The sequence below is a fragment of the Aethalodelphis obliquidens genome, unplaced genomic scaffold (assembly GCF_003676395.1).
Source record: "Aethalodelphis obliquidens isolate GAN/ISIS:26980383/991018 unplaced genomic scaffold, ASM367639v1 scaffold51, whole genome shotgun sequence".
NCBI lineage: Eukaryota > Metazoa > Chordata > Mammalia > Artiodactyla > Delphinidae > Aethalodelphis > Aethalodelphis obliquidens.
Window position 1 is genome coordinate 8580585 of NW_020837995.1, and position 16568 is coordinate 8597152.

General features: G+C 39.8%; 1 protein-coding gene and 1 long non-coding RNA gene across 6 annotated transcripts in view; one reads left to right on the forward strand and one right to left on the reverse strand.

Annotated features, from left to right (window-relative positions):
* The window catches only part of LOC113608041 (uncharacterized), a 542162-nt gene that overhangs the window by 122451 nt on the left and 403143 nt on the right, over positions 1-16568 (reverse strand). The gene's annotated exons all lie outside the window — the stretch shown is intronic.
* RAD51 (RAD51 recombinase) overlaps positions 1-16568 on the forward strand; it is a 35472-nt gene that overhangs the window by 14353 nt on the left and 4551 nt on the right. For all 5 annotated transcript variants that reach the window (XM_027083934.1, XM_027083931.1, XM_027083933.1 and 2 more), the window contains 3 exons: positions 1852-1969; positions 3897-3988; positions 10880-10974. In XM_027083934.1, coding sequence (XP_026939735.1) covers positions 1852-1969; positions 3897-3988; positions 10880-10974 — 305 coding nt within the window. The remainder of the gene's footprint in view (positions 1-1851; positions 1970-3896; positions 3989-10879; positions 10975-16568) is intronic.

Here is a 16568-nt window from a genome sequence, read left to right on the forward strand (position 1 = left end):
AATCTGGATGGTAGAAGCTAGTAGAGCAGTGCCTTCAAAATTCTGAGGGTAAATAATTTTAAACCTAGAATTCTATTTGTAGCAATATTATTCACCCAGTGTTAGAGCAGAATACAACATTTTCAAAAATACAAGAATTCAGAACATTTTTCTCTCATCCTATTCTTTCTTAGGAAGTTACTTGAGGATATACTTTACTAAAATGAGGGCAGGAAACATAGGATCTAGGTTGGAGAGAATCCAACTCAAATAGTCGGTGAAGGAAAGCCCAGGACAGTAGATAGCCTGGAGAGCAGATAGCCCCATTTGCAGAAGAAAAGGATACCTTCAGGGGGGAAAAGGATTAGCAGAATACATAGTAAGATTGAGAGGTTGGAAAATTTGAGAATTGATAGAGAATACTAGAGAAAGATATTCCTCAGATATAAAATCAAGGTAAAATGGAGCACGATTTTGAAACTAGCGGCATATAAAAAAGAATTCATTTGAATTTGACAGAAACCTTTGAGAGACATCGGTTGTTAACATTGGAAGCTTAGTGAAAGAATTGTATTTCTAGCACACCATTTGGTTCTGCAATAACTATAATATAAACATTGTAAGGAGTTTTCAAGTGAAGTATTAAGCATATAGAGAAGTTTAGAGAATAATGCAAACCCACGATTCAGCTATTTATTGGTTTTCTCCCTTTGTGGAAAGTTTAAATTACAAGTTTAATCTCTACTTGCTATAGATCTATCCAGATTTTCTCCTCCCTCCCTCCCTCCCTCCCTCCCTTCCTTCCGACTCAAACAATTTATTTTACTGAATTTAGATTCAAGCTCAGCTAATCATTTGGGGCCTGGACTTGGATTCTTTTTCTACTTCAGTGAGTTTTGATAGTTTGTGTCTTTCTAGGGATTTCTGTATTTCTTATAAGTTATCTGTTGGCATATATTTATTTTTGTAATGTTGGTAGTAATGTCCCCTCTTTCATTTCTGATTTTAGTGATTTGAGTCTTTTTAAATCAATTTTGCTTATTTTTTCAAGGAACCAACTTCAGGTTTCGATGATTTTTCTCTATTTCTATTCTCTATTTTACTAGTTTCTACTCAAATTTTATCTTCTTCCTTCTTGCTTTATGTTTAGTTTGCTCTTTCTTCAGTAACTTAAGGTGGGAAGGTTACGTTACTGATTTAAGATCTCTCTAATATAGGCATTTACAGCTATAAATCTCCCTTTAAGCACTGCTTTTGCTGCATCCCATACGTTTTGGTATGTTTTGTTTTCATTTTCATTCATCTCAATGAATTTACTAAATTCCCTTGTGATTTCTTTGATTCATTGGTTATTTAGGAATGTAATGTTTAATTTCCATGTATTTGTGAATGCATTTATTTATTATTTTTTATAAATTTATTTATTTATTTTTGGCTGCATTGGGTCTTCGTTGCTGTGCACAGCCCTCCTCTAGTTGCGGCAAGCGGGGGCTACTCTTCATTGTAGTGCATGGGCTTCTCATTGCAGTGGCTCCTCTTGTTGTGGAGCATGGGCTCTAGTCGCCCGGGCTTCAGCAGTTGTGGCTCGTAGGCTCAGTAGTTGTGGCTCGCAGGCTCTAGAGCGCAGGCTCAGTAGTTGTGGCGCACAGGCTTAGTTGCTCCACAGCATGTGGGATCTTCCCAGATCAGGACTTGAACCCGTGTTCCCTGCATTGGCAGGCGGATCCTTAACCACTGCACCACCAGAGAAGCCTGATAACTTTTTAAAGAGAGATCATTCTGGAAATTTTGTTAGATGTTATCTCTTCCCGCTGTATGCCTGGTTTTTACTAAGCGTATTTCATCGATTTGGCATTTCTTATTTTTCCCCAGACTGAGGCAGCTAAATTAGTTCCAATGGGTTTCACCACTGCAACTGAGTTCCACCAAAGGCGGTCTGAGATCATACAGATTACTACCGGCTCCAAAGAGCTTGACAAACTACTTCAAGGTATAGTAATCCCTTATCCTGTGCTGTGAACTGCGGTTAGCAAAGCATCCAGGTTATAGAATATAACTAAATAAAAGATTTGGGTCGGGTTTATGTGTCAGATAGAATTAAGAAATAAAGAGAAGTATTCACATTGAAGAAGGAAGACTGCTGGAGGGTGGTACTTGACTTAAAAAATACTAAAATTATCTGCCAATTAAATACTTTAATCTCCATTTAATATTGCATTCTGAGAGTAAGCTCCCTCTGCCTAAAGAATAATTATAACCTTTTATCTACCACAAGGTAGAAAATCTGATGACTGGTTAAAACACTCCATGCTTGAATACTACTTTGTAGTATCAATACATTGTAGTGCACACTAATCTTCAGGACTTTATGGAAAGCTGTAAAGGTTTTGAACTTTTGAAAGCACTGCTGTCTTAAATTTTTGCAGAGTTAGATTTGGTCCTTGTTGCTTCCCCAAATATTCGATCATTCAAGTTTCCTTTTTTTTTAGGGCACAAAATAGCATGGGTTCAGGAGTCACACTCAAATTTGAGCATTTGCTTTCTCTCCTGTTCCCCGCTCAGCATTTACTGGCTGTATTACATGGTGCAGACTACTTATTGTGGTCTACGCCTCGGTTTTCTTATGTTCATAATGAGGACAAAAAGACTTCCTACCGGGAATTCCCTGGTGGCGCAGTGGTTAAGAATCCGCCTGCCAATGCAGCAGACATGGGTTCAAACCCTGGTCCAGGAAGATCCCACATGCCGCGGAGCAACTAAGCCCATGGGCCACAACTACTGAGCCTGCGCTCTAGAGCCCACGAGCCACAACTACTGAGCCCACACGCCTAGATCCCATGCTCCACAACAAGAGAAGCCACTGCAATGAGAAGCCCGTGCACCACAACGAAGAGTAGCTCCCGCTCACCACAACTAGAGAAAGCCAGTGCGTAGCAACGAAGACCCAATACAACCATAAATAAATAAATTTATTAAAAAAAAGACTTCCTACCTTATAAGTTATTGGAATTAAATGAATTGATATATATATAAATACGTAGCACAATGCCAGATACACAAGAGACATTTGGTAAACATTAGATATTATTTATAATTTATTTTTTGAAATGACTGCTTATTGACTTGTGATGGCATAGTTCTGTATATTGATTTGTGGTGATAGTGAAATGAAGCTACAGATGTGATAAAATTGCATAGAACTACACACACAAATGAGTGCATATATACCTGGAGAAATCTGAATAAGCTCTGTGGATTGTATCCATATCAGTTTTCTGATATTGATACTGTATTATAGTTATGTAAAACGTTAACATTGAGGGAGGCTGGGTGAAGAATTCACAGGCCCTCTCTGTACATTTCTTTGAAATTTTCTATGAATCTAGAATTATTCCAAAATAAAAAGTATTTTTAAAATTACTGCTTGTTGAAAATTGGGGTTCTAAATTATGTAAACATCTTTCTGATGAGCTTCTAGGACATTTCTTTTTTTTATAAATATAAGTTTATTTATTTTTGGCCGCACTGGGTCTTCATTGCTGTGTGTGGGCTTTCTCTAGTTGCGGTGAGTGGGGGCTACTCTTCATTGCAGTACGTGGGCTTCTCATTGCGGTGGCTTCTCGTTGCAGAGTATCCGCTCTAGGCACATGGGCTTCAGTAGTTGTGGCATACAGCCTCAGTAGTTGTGGCTTGTGGGCTCTAGAGTGCAGGTTTAGTAGTTGTGGTGCACGGGCTTAGTTGCTCTGCAGCGTGTGGGATCTTCCCGGACCAGGGGTCAAACCCATGTCCCCTGCACTGGCAGGTGGATTCTTGACCATTGCGCCACCAGGAAAGTGTCCCCCTAGGACATTTCTATGATTATTGTTTCTAAATATTTGTATTGTGCTAAGAGGTGTTTCTTATTGCTCGTCTATTAGGAGGAATTGAGACTGGATCCATCACAGAGATGTTTGGAGAATTCCGAACTGGGAAGACCCAGATCTGTCATACGTTGGCTGTAACATGCCAGGTGAGCTGCTGGGGCTCTAACTAATCAGATCAGCAAGAATGTGTTGATTCCTGTTATTAGCAAGCATCTGTTAGCATGGGCAAAAAATGCACTTTCACTGTTTTCAGGAATGCTATAGCTAGGGGAACTTCCCGGGCCATCCAGTGGTTAAGACTCTGTGCTTCCACTGCAAGGTTCAATTCCTGGTTGGGGAACTAAGATCCTGCATGCCACGTGGCTCGGCCAAAAAAGAAAAAAAAAAGAATACTATAGCTAGTTAGAAGATAGACTGCTACTGCAAAACTTCCACAGCGTAGAAACTTTCAGATTATTAATTTCACATACTTTCTTACCAACCACTAGGCCTCCCCTGGCTTCACCTGCCCTCTTCACTAGTTTATATTGTATGATCCATCATTAAATGATTCTTCATTAAAGTCATTCCTTTACAGATACCCTCAGATTTACATCCCCCATCTGAAGAGATGCCATTCCTAGATAAACCCTATCTGTCTTTTCAGTGCCTGTTCCCAAGTAGCTGATCATACTGGAGAAAAATCCTAACATAAAGGTGATTGGCATCACTTTAAATTCAAGATGACAGACTTTAAGTTAACATTTGATACTGCTTGGCAGACCTACTGAATTTCTCCTCTAAAAAAGGTTGAATTCAGGCAGACTTTTTCCCACTCGGTAGGACAGTTATCTCATACTTTGTCCTTTCTTCTCAAACCTTCATGCTTCTCTTCAACCCTCACTCTTAGCCAAATGACCTAACCTGTTCTTCACATCAAAACTACAAAACCCACCTACCTTTTTTTTTTTTTTTAAGATGAAAGTTACTTTAATTTATTTTTATTTATTTATTTATTTATTTATTTATTTTTGGCTGTGTTGGGTCTTCGTTTCTATGCGAGGGTTTTCTCTAGTTGGCGGCGAGCGGGGGCCACTCTTCATCGCGGTGCGCGGGCCTTTCACTGTCGCGGCCTCTCTTGTTGCACGGCACAGGCTCCAGATGCGCAGGCTCAGTAGTTGTGGCTCACGGGCCTCGTTGCTCCGCGGCATGTGGGATCTTCCCACACCAGGGTTTGAACCCATGTCCCCTGCATTGGCAGGCAGATTCTCAACCACTGCGCCACCAGGGAAGCCCCCACCTACCTTTTTTTAAAAATTGATTTTATGAAGTATAGTTGATTTACAATGTTTTGTTAATTTCTGCTGTATAGCAAAGTGATTCAGTTATACTAATATATACGTTCTTTTTCATATTCTTTTCCATTATGGTTTATCACAGGATATTCTTTTTTTAAATATTTATTTATTATTAATTTTTATTTTCTTTTTCTTTTTTTCTTTTTGGCTGTGTCGGGTCTTAGTTGCGGCACACGGGATCTCTTCATTGAGGCATGCGGGATCTTTCGTTTCGGCGCGCGGGCTCCAGGGCGTACATGGGTTCTGTAGTTTGTGGCACATGGGCTCTCTCATTGAGGCACACCAGCTCAGTAGTTGTGGCAGGCGGGCTTAGTTGCCCCGCGGCATGTGGGATCTTAGTTCCCTGACCAGGGATCGAACCCATGTCCCCTTCATTGGAAGGTGGATTCTTTACCTCTGGGCCACCAGGGAAGTCCCTATCACAGGGTACTGAATGTAGTTCCCTGTGCTATACAATAGGACCTTGTTGTTTATCCATTCTATATATAATAGCTTGCATCTGCTAATCCTAAACTCCCAATCCATCCCCACCCCCACCCCTCCATCGCCCCCCACCTCCAGCAACCAGAAGTTGGTTCTCTATGTCTTTGAGTCTATTTCTGTATCGTAGATAGGTTCATTTGTGTCATATTTTAGGTTCCACATGTAAGTGATATCATATGGTATGTCTTTCTCTTTCTAACTTATTTCACTTAGTATGATAATCTTCAGGTCCATCCATATTGCTACAAATGACAATAAAAAATACCCCTCAGCCCAACAATGTATTACTTTGGTAAACTCTAAAAAGGATTTTGGAGAGAGAGACAGTTTTATGGAAAGATGAGTTCAAAATTAGAGATGGTGGGTTTGAGATGTTTTGAACAAAATGGTATTACAGATCTTCCTTGATATACGATGAGGTAACATCCTGATAAGCCCATCGTAAGTTGAAAGTCATAGGTCACAAATGCATTTAATACACCTAACCTACTGAACATTGTAACTTAGCCCAGCCTACCTTAAACATGCTCAGAGCACTTACATAAGCCTACAGTTGGGCAAAATCATCTAATACAAAGCCTATTTTTTTATAAAGTATTGAATATCTCATATGTAGTTTATTGAATACTACACTGAAAGTGAAAAACAGAATGGTTGTAAGTGTACCAGCTGTTTACCCTTTGGCTCAGGCAGCTGACTGGGAGCACGGCACACTGCTGCTGCCCAGCATCATGAAAGTATCGTACAGCATATTGCTAGCCTGGGAAAAGATGGAAATTTAAATTTTGAAGTATGGTTTCTACTGAATTTGTATCACTGTTGCACCATGGTAAAGTTGAAAGATTGTAAGTTGAGCCATAGTTAAGTTGGGGACTATCTGTATTTGAATCTAGATAGATTATACTCACTTCTCCCATGGGCAAACTTACTGATGGAGTTGGAGAATAACTGAGAAATCTGCCTCCTTTTAGTTTTTTTTTTTTTGGTTTTTTTTTTTTTGTGTGTGGTATGCGGGCCGCTCACTGTTGTGACCTCTCCTGTTGCGGAGCACAGGCTCCGGACACGCAGGCTCAGCGGCCATGGCTTACGGGCCCAGCCGCTCCGCGGCATGTGGGATCTTCCCGGACCGGGGCACGAACCCGTGTCCCCTGCATCGGCAGGCGGACTCTCAACTACTGCACCATCAGGGAAGCCCTCTGCCTCCTTTTATCATTATGACAGAGGGGGCTTCCTAGTATCTTTCTATTCAGTGTGAATTCTTATCGTCTCAACAAAATAACAGTCATTGTTGGAACTCATTTATAAATTTAAAAATCAAATATAAATTGTTCTCTTTTGTGTTTTTTTCCCTTATAAAACAAGTTATGAACCATCCTTCATAATTCTGTATTTAAATAGCACTTTATAAAAAATGTTTATTACATCATTGTAATGCAGTGTTATAGTTAAAGATGGTATGTGCCATAAAAAAAAAATATGGATTTTGTTAGGATCCTGTGTCTTGGGTAGGGTTCACATTTTAGTGAAACACATATATGTGCAGAGGCTAATATTATGAGACTGATTTTCTGAAGTTACCCAAGAAAATCTGTCTCCTCATTTTTTCATGTTACAGATATGTCCATCATTCAATACTTCTGTCTTGAAGTGGTGAATACCATTTCTTTCTTTCTTTCTTTCAATATTTATTTATTTATGTATTTAGGCTGCGTTGCGGCATGTGAACTCTTAGTTGCAGCATGCATGCAGGATCTAGTTCCCTGACCAGGGATCAAAGCTGGGCTCCTTGCATTGGGAGTGCGGAGTCTTACCCACTGGACCACTAGGGAAGTCCCGCTATTTCTTGAGATAGGAAAATATTTTGCTTCTTCATGAATAAATGTTTATCTAATAGCTAGAGGCCCAACTTCATGGTCTTCTGTTTTTCTCATCATTTTCCTTTCTCACTTGTTATCTTAATTGTGTTTCTCTCCTCAGTTGCTCTACTGATCATTTCATTGCAACTAAAATGTCACCATATGATAGCCACGTTAGGATTCCAGTATCAAGTAGACCTAAGCCATGTTGGCTCCATCTCATACATAACTCCTAGTAGAAAAAGAGTTAGGGGGATAGGAGAACTTTTAGGATAAGAGGGGAAGCAATGAGAAGAGGAAGAGTGGTATAGTAAGCTGTAGAAGCTATAGCTTATTGCCCAAAGCACCATTAGAAAATTGTTAGCTAAAAGGAAATAGGAGTGTTTAAAATATCACCCAGACATGGGTCATTTGACATGATATGTGACCTTTTTAAATAGAAATGATTTCCCCATGTTGTTTTGGGTTTTTTTAATCTTATTTTTTTTAATTGTTATATTTATTTTATTTTTGGCTGCATTGGGTCTTCGTTGCTGCGTGCAGGCTTTCTCTAGTTGTGTTGAGCGGGGGCTACTCTTTGTTGCAGTGCGCGGGCTTCTCACTGTGGTGGCTTCTCTTGTTGTGGAGCACGGGCTCTAGGTGCAGGCTTCAGTAGTTGTGGCTCGCGGGCTGTAGAGCCCAGGTGTAGGCTCAGTAGTTGTGGCGCATGGGCTTAGTTGCTCCACGGCATGTGGGATCTTCCTGGTCCAGGGCTTGAACCCGTGTCCCCTGTGTTGGCAGGTGGATTCTTAACCACTGCACCACCAGGGAAGCCCCCCCACCCCATGTTGTTTTGACAGGGATTCATGTGGAATAAATATTTCAAGTACATTACACAATATAGTTGCCATGGCAACTCAGCCTATCACACTGATGCTTTTAAGTTGTACAAACAGACTCCTATATTGGAAATGTTTATTAAGTTGTCAGATAATGCCTATTAATAAACTGAAGGAAAATTCTAAAATAAATATATCCTCTGTATAAAAATAACTGAACATTCACAGTTGCCTGAATAACTACGGATCTTTGATATTTTTTTCAGAGAAAAACAATTCTAATTCATTAATAATAGAAAGGATTACATGTCACCAGCCTAAGAGCTGGAACCAGAGGTATAGAGAGGGTGTTAGATTACTATTTAAATCTAAACGTTATCACCTCACATTTTTTCAGGTTTTCTCAACTTAATGAAGCAAAACCCCACTATATATTAGGTCTCTGTCTAATAGTGAAGTTATATAAAGTTGGGAGCCATACTTAGGTTACAAAAATGAATAGCCCATGCTTGTTCAAAGTTCTAGAATAATTTTAAAATTCTGAGAAGACAGTTTAACATAAGTACCAATTTTAAATGCACGTGCCCTTGACAGAAAATATGTCTTACAGAACTTTTCACATATAGTCAAGAATAAATGTGTAAAGAATCTACACCATAGCATTATAAAATGGTGAAAGTTCAAAACAACTTGCATCACTACAAAATAGGAAGAAGAGTTAAATTATGGTACTAAGCAGGTATTAAAAATAGCTACTTTGGTGGTGTCCCAGCCCAGTAACACAAGATGGCTGAAGTGGCACTGGGAGGGTGAGGTGGAGGAGACAAAATGCAGTGGGGTGCAGAGCATATAGTCCATCCCCTTGTGACTGGCCCAGCAATACCCTGGGACCATGTCCACTTCTCTGCTGTCAGTCGGCCTACCAATGCCATGCCAGCCACTCATGGCCTCCCTTCTCCCAAGGAGGTCTATTTAGCTGGAAAAGAACTCCCTCGCATACTAGCACTAAAGATACAAGAAAGTGAGAGAAGGGAGAACTTCATTCATCTTAATTCCTGGGGACTTAGCCCCCTGAATGTGAAGATTTTCTCCTCCCCCCAAACTGAGGCAGCTTCTGCTTTCTGTCCTCTTGGCCAGTGGTTTTAAACATTTCCTCTATCAAGACCCTCTTTTGTTATATACATATCCTTCGCTCCTTTCATGGATTCCTAAGATTTGAAAGATTTATCTGCCAACCTGCATAATGATAGCGTAATCATTTCCCCCTTTCCAAATTAACAAAGCCTTCTGTAATTGAGTATATGCTAAAATCAGTGCCCTAAGAGGTGGAGGATATCAAGTCTTCCAAGTACATTCTGTATGTCAGGCACTGTGCTAAAGTTTACGTGAATTATCTAATCTTCAAAACAGTGCCATAGGGAGATTTTATCTACATTTTACAGAAAATGTAGAAACAGAATTAATATTCTCAGGTTCACATAGCAAGTGGCAGAATCACATAAAAAGTGTTTGTATGAAAATGTATAGAAAGTGATCTGGAAGAGGACTCCTGTGGGAGATGGGAGTGATAAAGAAGAACTTCCAGTTTTTTACTTTTTTCTATATTGTTTGAATTTTTAATACAAGCATGTAGTACTTTTGTAATTTTGAAAAAATACATTTTCTCAGAAATAGGAAAAGAAAATTTTGGTGCTACCAGGCACTTAATGTAAACTGTCCTGAGGGATTTTCCTCAGAATTTAAAGGTGTATTAGGCTCCAAAGTAGATTTCAAGGGTGGAAAATACACTTTAGCAACATTCACTTAAAATCTATAGAACTCAGGGTGTCTGGTGTGGGATAGGTAGCCTGAAACAGATTTCCCTAAGTTTAGTTTTCATGTCATTCCTCCATTTTCTTTCCTTTTTTAAAACTCTTTGTATTCTTCCTTTTCTGCTTTTGTTCATTTTTAACATCTGTGTGTACAATTGGAGCAAACATCTTTTTATTCTTTCTTGCTCATACTGTAGACGTGCTAGGGATGCCCCTGGGGTATTTCCAGTCTCCTTTAGCAACCCTAAGGAATGAACTCTGCTCAATAAAGTGAAGTGTAAGTGTGGTCTGCATATACTAATATTAATTGGGTATTGGATCAGGGTCTCTTACTTATTAAAGCTAAGTAAATGATCTTCCAAATGTTTGTTGTCTTGAGAGAATTGATCGGTCGTGTGTTGGTATACAGTCATAGAATTAAAAAAAAAAAAATAGAAGTTTTTTTTTTTTTTTTTTTAAGAATTTTGTCACCTACTTTGGTCTATATTTCCAAGCACTCCAACTCTGGCTAGACTCTAGCCTCACGTGTTATGGGACACAATGAGCCTCATATCTACTACTAACTGTATTTCTATCAGAAGTGAATGCCTCCTCCCTACCTCTGATTGTCACTTTAAAGTGTTTTTTCCTTTTGCTTTACTGGGGGTGGGAGGAATTATAGACCTATCATGAGGAAGTTGGTCAGTTATATTAGAAGTACAGTGTCATTTCCACTGTTCTTTTTCTCTCTAGCTTCCCATTGACCGAGGTGGAGGTGAAGGAAAGGCCATGTACATTGACACCGAGGGTACCTTTAGGCCAGAACGGCTGCTAGCAGTGGCTGAGAGGTAGGTTACTGGATCAGGTGAGAGAAATATGGCTCCATATGTCACTGTAGTGATTGCCAGGGCTAGTCTGGCTGAAGGGTGTCTCTTCTTCTCTCTTATTGCTCTGTATCCCAAAGTCATATGTGTGTTTCAAAAGAATAACCTTCCTTAGAGAAGAACATGCTCCTTTAGTCAAAAATCTATGAGTTGCTGTCAGACTGGATAAAAAACAAGATCCAACTATATGCTGCCTTCCAGAGAACCACTTAGATTCAAAGACACAAATAGGTTGAAACTAAAAGGATGGAAAAAAGATATTGCATGCAAAAGTAACCATAAGAGGGCTGGAGTGGTTGTACTAATATCAGACAAAATAGACTTTAAGACAAAAAAAATCAGTAGAGGCAAAGAGGAACGTTTTAGAACTAAAAGGTCAGTTCATGGAGAAGATATAACAAATGTAAACATATAGAAACCTAATAGAGCCCCAAGATATGTGAAACACAAATTGATATAATTGAAGGGTGAAATAGACAATTCAAGCTCACTGGGGCCTAATGCCTCACTTTCAATAATGGATAGAACATTTATCAGATGCCCTGATAAAGAGCATCTACAAAAAACCTACAGCTAGCATCATTTTAATGGTAAAAATCTGAATATTTTCTCTGTAAGATTGGAAATAAGACAAGGATCTCCACTCTCACTACTTATGTTCCACATTGTACTGTAGATCCTAGCCAGTGCAGTCAGGCAAGAAAATGAAATAAAAGGCATCCAGATTGGAATGGAAGATGTAAAATATCTTTATTCACCAATGATATGATACTGTATGTAGAGAATCCTTAGGAAACTACACACAAAAAACTGCTAGAACTAAATTAGTTTGTTGCAGGATGCAATCTTAATATAAAAATCCATTGTACTTCTGTATACTGTAAATGAACAATTCAAGAATTAAGAAAATAATTCCATTCACAATAGTGTCTAAAAGAATAAAATACTTAGTAATAAACTTAACCAGAAGTTCAAGACTTGTACACTAGGGACTTCCCTGGTGGTCCAGTAGGTAAGACCCCGTGCTCCCAGCGCAGGGGGCCTGGGTTCGATCCCTGGTCGGGGAACTAGATCTTGCATGCCACAACTAAGACCCGGTATAGCCAAAATAAATATATTTTTTTTTAAAAAAAGGACTAGTACACTGAAAACTAACATTGCTGAGAGAAATTGAAGATCTGCATAGAGAAACATTCCACATTCATGGATTGGAAGATGCAATATTATTAAAATGGTAAGGGAGTTCCCTGGTTGCCTAGTAGTTAGGATTCTGGGCTTTCACTGCTGTGGTCCAGGTTCAGTCCCTGGTCGGGGAACTGAGATCCTGCAAGCCGAGGTGCAGCAAAAAAAAAAAAAAAAACAACACCTCCCCTCAAATTGATCTATAAATTCAACACAATGCCTATTGAAATTCACCAAGACATTTTTGCTGAAATTGACAAGGTGATTATAAATTAATATGGAAATGTCAAGGACCCAGAATAGCCAAAACATTCTTGGGAGGAAAAAAAGAACAGAATTGGAGGTCTCAGTCTTCCCAATTTTAAAACTTACTATAAACAACAGTAATCAAGACAGTGTGGTGCTGCCATAAGGAGAGACATATGGATCAATGGAACAGAATTGAGAGTTCAGAAATAAACTGTTTGGGGACTTCCCTGGTGGCGCAGTGGTTGAGAATCCGCCTGCCAATGCAGGGGACACGGTTTCGATCCCTGGTCCAGGAAGATACGTGCCACGGAGCAACTAAGCCCATGCACCACAACCACTGAGCCTGCGCTCTAGAGCCCATGAGCCACAACTACTGAGTCTGCGTGCCACAACTACTGAAGCCCATGCACCTAGAGCCTGTGCTCCGCAACAGGAGAAGCTCCCGCAATGAGAAGCCAGTGCACCACAACGAAGAGTAGCCCCCACTCACTGCAACTAGAGAAAGCCCTTGTTCAGCAATGAAGACCCAACACAGCCAAATAAATAAATTTATAAGAAAAAAAGAAATAAACTGTTTCACTTATAGTCACTTGATTTTTGACAAAGGTGAAAGACAATTTAGTGGAGGAAATAATAGTCTTTTCAATAAATGGTGCTAATGTAGTTGGATATCCACCTTACCTTACACTATACATGAAAGTTAACTAAAAATGGATACCATTCTGGTGATTCCTCAGAAAATTAAACATAGAATTACAATATGATTCAGGAATTCCACTTCTGAGTATATACTCAAAAGAATTGAAAGCAGGGACTCAGTTACACACCAGTATTCATGGCAGCCCTGTTCACAGTAGTCAAAAGGTAGAAACAACCCAAGTATCCATCAACAGTTGAATGGATAAACTAAATGTCCTCTATACATACAATGGAAAATTATTCTCAAAATGTAAGGAAATGCTTACGGTATGCTACAACATGGATGAACCTTGAAAACATTATGCTAAGTGAAATAAGCCAGTTGCAAAAGGACAAATGTATGATTCCTCCTATATGAGGTACTTAGAGCAGTCAAATTCATAAAGACAGAAAGTGGAATGGTGGTTGCTAGGGGCAGGGGTGAGGAGAATGGGGGATTATTGTTTAATGGGTACAGAGTTTCAGTTTGGGATGGTGAAAAAATTCTGGACATGGATGGTAGTGATGGTTGCACAACAACGGGAATGTGCTTCCTGCCATTGGACTGTACACTTTAAAAAGATTAAAATGGTAAATTTTATGTTATGTATGTTTACTATATATATGTATATGTATATATATATTTAAAGAATGATAGTCCTATATTTAGCTAAAATTATAAAACTTTTAGGAAAAAAAAAGAAAATCTTTGTGACCTTGAAGTAGGCAGAGATTTCTTAGATACAACACAAGAAAGCATAGTCTATGAAAGAAAAAAACGATAATACAGAGTCAGTTTTCATTTAATCAAAATTTGAAACTTCTGTGCTTCAAAGAGCACTATCAAGAAAATAAAAAGACAACCCAAAGAATGTGAGAAAATATTTGCAAATCATATATCTGATAAGGTTCTAGTATCAAGAATATATAAAGAACTCTCACAACCCAGCAGAAAGACACCCCAATTAAGAAATGGGCAGGGCTTCCCTGGTGGCGCAGTGGTTGAGAGTCCGCCTGCCGATGCAGGGGACACGGGTTCGTGCCCCGGTCTGGGAGGATCCCACATGCCGCGGAGTGGCTAGGCCCGTGAGCCATGGCCACTGGGCCTGCGCGGCCGGAGCCTGTGCTCCGCAACGGGAGAGGCCACAACAGTGAGAGGCCGTGTACCACAAAAAAAAAAAAAAAAAAAAGAAATGGGAAAGGACTTGTATAGACATTTCTCCGAAGCAGATGTAAAATAGCCAATAAGCACATGCAGAGATGCTCAACATTATTATTCAAGAAGAAATGCAAATTAAAACCACAGTGAGATACCACCACTAGGATGGCTGTAATGAAAAAGTAACAAGTGTCAGGGAGGATGTGAAGAAACTGGAACCCTAATACATTGCTGGTGAGAATGTAAAATTGTGCAGTCACTTTGGAAAAGAACAATGTGGCAGTTAAACATAAATTTGTCATATAGCCCAGCAATTTCACTCTGGTTATGTACCCAAGAGATATGAAAACATGTCCACACAGAGACTTGTTTGTGGATGTTTATAGTATTGTTATAGTGGCCAAAACCTGGAAACAACCCAATTGTCCATCCACTGATGAACGAATAAAATCTGGTTGATCCATACAATAGACCGCTATTCAACAATTAAAAGGAATGAAGTACTGATACTTGTTACAGCATGAATGACCCTCAAAAAACATGCTAAATGATAGAAGCTAGACATAAAAGACCACATATGGTTCCATTTATATGAAATTTCCAGAAAGAAAATCTGTAGCGGGAATTCCCTGGCAGTCCAGTGGTTAGGACTTCGTGCTTCCACGTAGGGGGCATGAGTTCAATCCCTGGTCGGGGAACTAAGATCCTGCATGCCACGAGCCAAAAATTTAAAAAATTTAAAAAAAAATCACTTCAGGTGTCTTTTTGTTTTTGACTGCGTTGGGTCTTCGTTGCTGCGTGCGGGCTTTCTCTAGTTGCGGCGCATGGGGGGCTACTCTTCTCTGCGGTGCATGGGCTTCTCATTGCGGTGGCTTCTCTTGTTGCCGAGCACGGGCTCTAGGTGCGCGGGCTTCAGCAGTTGTGGCTTGTGGGCTCAGTAGTTGCGGCACACGGGCTTAGTTGCTCCGCGGCATGTGGGGTTTTCCCGGACCAGGGCTCGAACCGGTGTCCCCTGCATTGGCAGGCAGACTCTTAACCACTGGGCCACCAGGGAAGTCCTATTTGTTTTCTTTTTGAAAATAGTCATTCTGGCAGGTGTGAGGTAATATAGCTCATTGTGGTTTCAGTTTGCATTTCCCTTGTGATTAGTGATATTGAGCATCTTTTCATGTGCCAGGTGTTTGTTAAATATGCAAATTATCACAACTCTTCCCTGAGCATTGTGATTCATTAAGTCTGGTTTAGACCTAGGATTTTTTTTTTTTTTTTGTGGTACGCAGGCCCCTCGCTGTTGTGGCCTCTCCCGTTGCGGAGCACAGGCTCCAGACGCGCAGGCTTAGCGGCCATGGCTCACGGGCCTAGCCGCTCCGCGGCATGTGGGATCTTCCCAAACCGGGGCACAAACCCGTGTCCCCTGCATCGGCAGGCAGACTCTCAACCACTGCGCCACCAGGGAAGCCCGGAATTTAATTTTTTTAACAGAGTATTCTTATCCTTAGGAAGTTCTGGAAACTCTAAGAGAAGTTGCTTATTTCCAACCAACTTTTTCCAAGTTGTGGGAATTGAAAGTTCTATGTGCTGCATCAGGAATGTAAGCACAGAGATCTCCATAGTCGTCTTTGTGAACTCTGTTAAGAGAAAAGCCAGGATGACTCTTTGTTTTTCTAGTAAATCTTCCATATTCTGACAGCAAAAGGTAATCTCCGTTCCTGATAGTAGATTATATCAGTGTTTCTTGAGGCAAGACTAAAAGACTTGTGCAGTACAGTACTTAGGCCTCTTCAGTCTTTTTTTCTGTCTTATAGTTATGATTTAAATAAAGAAAATTTTATCTCCTTATTCCCATTTGGTCAGGATCCCAAGGTAAAACTATCTTCACTTCATTTTCTTATCTCCATGCCCAGACTCAACAAATTCATCATCATCAATCCACTTAATACAAGAGCTAAACTTCCATTCATGTTGATAATGGTGAAGAATAGCTGGTGAAATGTCCAGCAAAGTGCAAAGACTGCATGTGCCTAATATGATGAATCAATTCATCATAAGATGTGGAAAATTCAGTTGGATAGAGTAGGATCTCCTGATATTGTGGTTCAGCTTATTGCAGTGTTACTTCAAGTGCTAGAACATTCTTTTGTTTTTCTATTCTTTTGGGTAGGAAAAATGAGAGGAAAACTATTTACTAAAGCTAAGTCTCAGAAAAATAGGTTTGACACAGTGTATGCTTTTGTAATGATCAGAATCTACATAGAATAGACTACTTTTTAAAGACTGATAAAATCTTAAG